Source organism: Myotis davidii, unplaced genomic scaffold (assembly GCF_000327345.1).
Source record: "Myotis davidii unplaced genomic scaffold, ASM32734v1 scaffold299, whole genome shotgun sequence".
Taxonomy (NCBI): Eukaryota; Metazoa; Chordata; class Mammalia; order Chiroptera; family Vespertilionidae; genus Myotis; species Myotis davidii.
Window position 1 is genome coordinate 7883777 of NW_006293088.1, and position 3971 is coordinate 7887747.

Genomic DNA, 3971 nt, shown 5'->3' on the forward strand with positions numbered 1-3971 from the left:
AAAGGTTGTTGAATGAAAGGAGACGGCGCTGGGATCGCCTGCCCGTCGTCATAAAGACACACACCTGCCTTCAATTCGTGTACGCCAACCGCCCGACCCATGGCCATCGGACCCAAGGCCATCGGAACCAAGGCCGTCGGAACCAAGGCCATCGGACCCAAGGCCGTCGGAACCAAGGCCATTGGAACCAAGGCCATTGGAACCAAGGCCATCAGGCCCAAGACCATTGGAACCAAGGCCATCGGACCCAAGGCCATTGGACCCAAGGCCATCAGGCCCAAGGCCATCGGAACCAAGGCCATCAGACCCAAGGCCATCAGGCCCAAGACCATCGGACCCAAGGCCATCGGAATCAAGGCCATCAGACCCAAGGCCATCGGACCCAAGGCCATCAGAACCAAGGCCATCGGGCCCAAGGCCATCGGACCTCCCGCGAAGGGCCACCCCGGTGTCCGCCCGGCACGCACCTGAGTAGAAGGCGGCGCTGAAGGCATAGATGCACATCCCCCAGCAGCCCATGGTGACGCCGCTGTTGTACCTCCGATATTCCTCCGACGTGCGCGGGGCCTTGGGGTCCCCCTGAAACACCACCTCGCCCATGAAGTCCGTGTAGAAGAGCAGCATCCCCTCAAAGGACAGCCAGCCTGGGGGGGGGGGGCGTGACTGTGACCCACGGCACAGACGTGGACAAGGCCCCTGTCGCCAACAGCGGGTTTGCCTGAGTCTCAAGGAAACGCGCGGACTCAAGACTTAAAGGAGGCACCGCCTCTCCTCACACTGAGACCTCCTTCTCTCCCGCCCTCCCTCCCTCCTGCCCTCCTGCCCTCCGATGCGGTTGTGTAGGAGCCCGCTGATTTTTTTTTAAGCAAATACATATGCGTGTACACTGGGCCGAGTTACATGAGGGTGGTATCCTGTTCTCTCTCTGAACAGTGTTGCCGTGAGGAAGGCTGAGCCCCCTCCTCCTCCCTCTACGACCAGAAAACGCCGGAGGCTCCAGCCCGGGTGCGGCAGGTGGCATTGAACCGAGAGGACACGTGAGGCCGCACGGATGTCGCTACAGACCCACCTGCTTTAGTGCCCATTAACCTGTGGTGACCCGCCCTCTGACTTCCCCGTCAACCTCCCTGTGATGCGGGAGGGGGTGGCGTATACTGGCCCTCATATTGGCCCTCTTGAGCCCTAATGACCTGGCACGCCTTCTGTGCCATTAGGATTCGGAAGGCCCGTGTGGGCGGCACCGAGTACCCAGTGTGGAGCCAGCATGTCTTCCCTCGCCCAGGCTGCAGTGCAGACCTTCCCGCTCCAGCGGTGGCCGTGAGAGATCTCGCCTCGTAAAGACCTTGTGTCTATTCTGGATGAAGCCTCTGATTACGGCCTTCAAAGACCACACAGGACGACTGGCCCAGACATACGGCACGTTACACCTTCCTGCCTCCCAGAAGGTCACTCTGACTGACACCCACAGGGGGCCTGGCTTCCTCGGACGCTCCGGCGGCCCCACCGTGTGCACCGCGGAGGACACACACACGGACTTTGCTGGAGGAACTCGAATGCCAGGCCTGTGCGCGCAAGGCCAGCCCTGGACACGTGTGGGTGTCCGTCCCTCTGGGTGTGGATGTCTGAGTATCTGTGTGTGGATGTCCATGTATCTGTGTGTCTGTGTATCTATGTGTTTGTGTGTGGATGTTTGTGTGTGTGTGGGTGTATGTTTGTGGGTGTCCGCGTGTCTGTGTGTGGATGTCTGTGTGTGGGTGTCTGTGTGTGGGTGTCGGTGTGTCTATCTGTGGGTGTTTGTGTGTGTATGTCCATGTGTTTGTGTGTGGATGTCCGTGTGTGTGTGTGTGTGTGTCTGTGTGTCTGTGTGTAGGTGCCTGTGCGGGGGTGTCCGTGTGTCTGTGTGTGGGTGTCTGTGTGTCTGTGTGTGGTGTCTGTGTGTCTGTGTGTGGGTGTCTCTGTGTGTGTGTGTATGTCCATGTGTTTGTGTGTATGTCCGTGTGTGTATGTGTGGGTGTCTGTGTGGGTGTGTCTGTGTGTAGGTGTCTGTCTCTGTGTGTGGATGTCTGTGTGTAGATGTCCATGTGTCTGTGTGTGGGTGTCTGTATGTCTGTGTGTGGGTGTCAGTGTGTCTGTGTGTGGGTGTTGGTGTGTCTGTGTGTGGGTGTTTGTGTGTGTATGTCGGTGTGTTTGTGTGTGGATGTCCGTGTGTGTGTGGATGTGTATGGAAGTCTGTGTGTGGGTGTTGGTGTGTTTGTGTATGTCGGTGTGTTTGTGTGTGGATGTGTGTGTGTGTGTGTGTGTGTGTGTGTGTGTGGATGTGTGTGTGTGGATGTGTGTGTGTGGATGTGTGTGTGTGTGTGTGTGTGTGTGTATGGATGATGTGGGTGTGGTGTGTGTGTGTAGATGTCCGTGTGTCTGTGTGTGGGTGTGTGTGGATGTCTGTGTGTCTGTGTGTGGGTCTCTGTGTATAGATGTCCGTGTGTCTGTGTGTGGGTGTGTATGGATGTCTGTGTGTGGGTGTCGGTGTGTCTGTGTGTGGGTGTTTGTGTGTGGATGTCCGTGTGTTTGTGGGTGGATGTCCATGTGTCTGTGTGTGGGTGTCGGTGTGTCTGTGTGTGGGTGTCTGTGTGTCTGTGTGTCTGTGTGTGGGTATCTGTGGGGGATGTCCGTGTGTGTGTCCGTGTGTGTGTGTAGATGTCCATTGTCTGTGTGTGGTTGTCCGTGTGTCTGTGTGTGGATGTCCATGTGTCTCTGAGTCTGTGTGTGGATGTCCGTGTGTCTGTGTGTGGATGTCCGTGTGTCTGTGTGTGGATGTCCGTGTGTCTGTGTGTGGATGTCCGTGTGTCTGTGTGTGGATGTCCGTGTGTCTGTGTGTGGATGTCCGTGTGTCTGTGTGTGGATGTCCGTGTGTCTGTGTGTGGATGTCCGTGTGTCTGTGTGTGGATGTCCGTGTGTCTGTGTGTGGATGTCCGTGTGTCTGTGTGTCGATGTCCATGTGTCTGTCCCGGCTCGAGGTGAGGCCCACCAGCCTCACAGGTGGACAGTGACATGTCACTTAACCGTGAGCCGCTTGAAGAGTCTGGGAATGAGGTTTGGGCTGCGGAAACCCAGGGTCCCTCTGGGCTGCACACCCGGGTTAGCCCGTGGCTGCCTGGGGTGGCATCTCTCTGGCTTCCCAGGGAGGAGCCCGCCGGGCAGTCCCACGCCACGTCTGCCCCGTGGTATCTGGGAGCTAAGTGAACATGGGGGTCCTGGAAGGCATCCCTGGGCCCCCACACAGCGTGACCCCCGCCGGGAAGGGACGCACAGGGGCGTGGAGGGGGCTGTGCCCCGAGCTCACCCAGGAAGTGGTTGACGCACAGGCTGCGCAGCGCCCAGGGCATGTGGCAGATGGTGGAGCAGAGGTGCCTCATGGACAGAGGCGGCCCCGCTGGCTCGCTGGGGCCCGTCAGCTCGCTCTCGTACTTCACGCCATTCAGCAAGATGTTGGCCACCTGGAGAGGGAGCCCCAAAGCCCTCCTCAGAGCCTCCAGCCGCCCGCGGAGCAGACGCCGGCGGGGCTGTGGGTGCGGCTCCCCGTGGGGTGAACGAGGAGGGGTTTCAGGTTGTCTCTTCCGAGACTTGGAGCCGCAGAGCATGGAGCTGCGTTTCGGGGGCCGCACCGGGGCCCAGGAGGCAGCACCTCCCGCAGGGAGGGCGTCAGTACCTTCCCCCAAAAGGGAAACACACGCGAAATAAACAAAGCCGGGCAGTTGCAACACAGGCTCTAGGAAGCCCCTCGCCCACTAGGGCAGTGATGGCGAACCTTTTGAGCTCGGCGTGTCAGCATTTGAAAAACCCTAACTTAACTCTGGTGCCGTGTCACATAGAGAAATTTTTTGATCTTTGCAACCATAGTAAAACAGAGACTTATATTTTTGATATTTATTTTATATATTTAAATGCTGTTTCACAAAGAAAAATCAACCAAA

At 57.9% G+C, this 3971-nt stretch overlaps 1 protein-coding gene across 1 annotated transcript in view; it reads right to left on the reverse strand.

Moving 5' to 3' along the window:
- The window catches only part of SLC45A1 (solute carrier family 45 member 1), a 23023-nt gene that overhangs the window by 13638 nt on the left and 5414 nt on the right, over positions 1-3971 (reverse strand). Inside the window, exons 5-6 of the mRNA XM_006766816.2 lie at positions 3341-3785; positions 468-644 (exon numbers count right to left, since the gene is read on the reverse strand). Coding sequence (XP_006766879.2) covers positions 468-644; positions 3341-3785 — 622 coding nt within the window. The remainder of the gene's footprint in view (positions 1-467; positions 645-3340; positions 3786-3971) is intronic.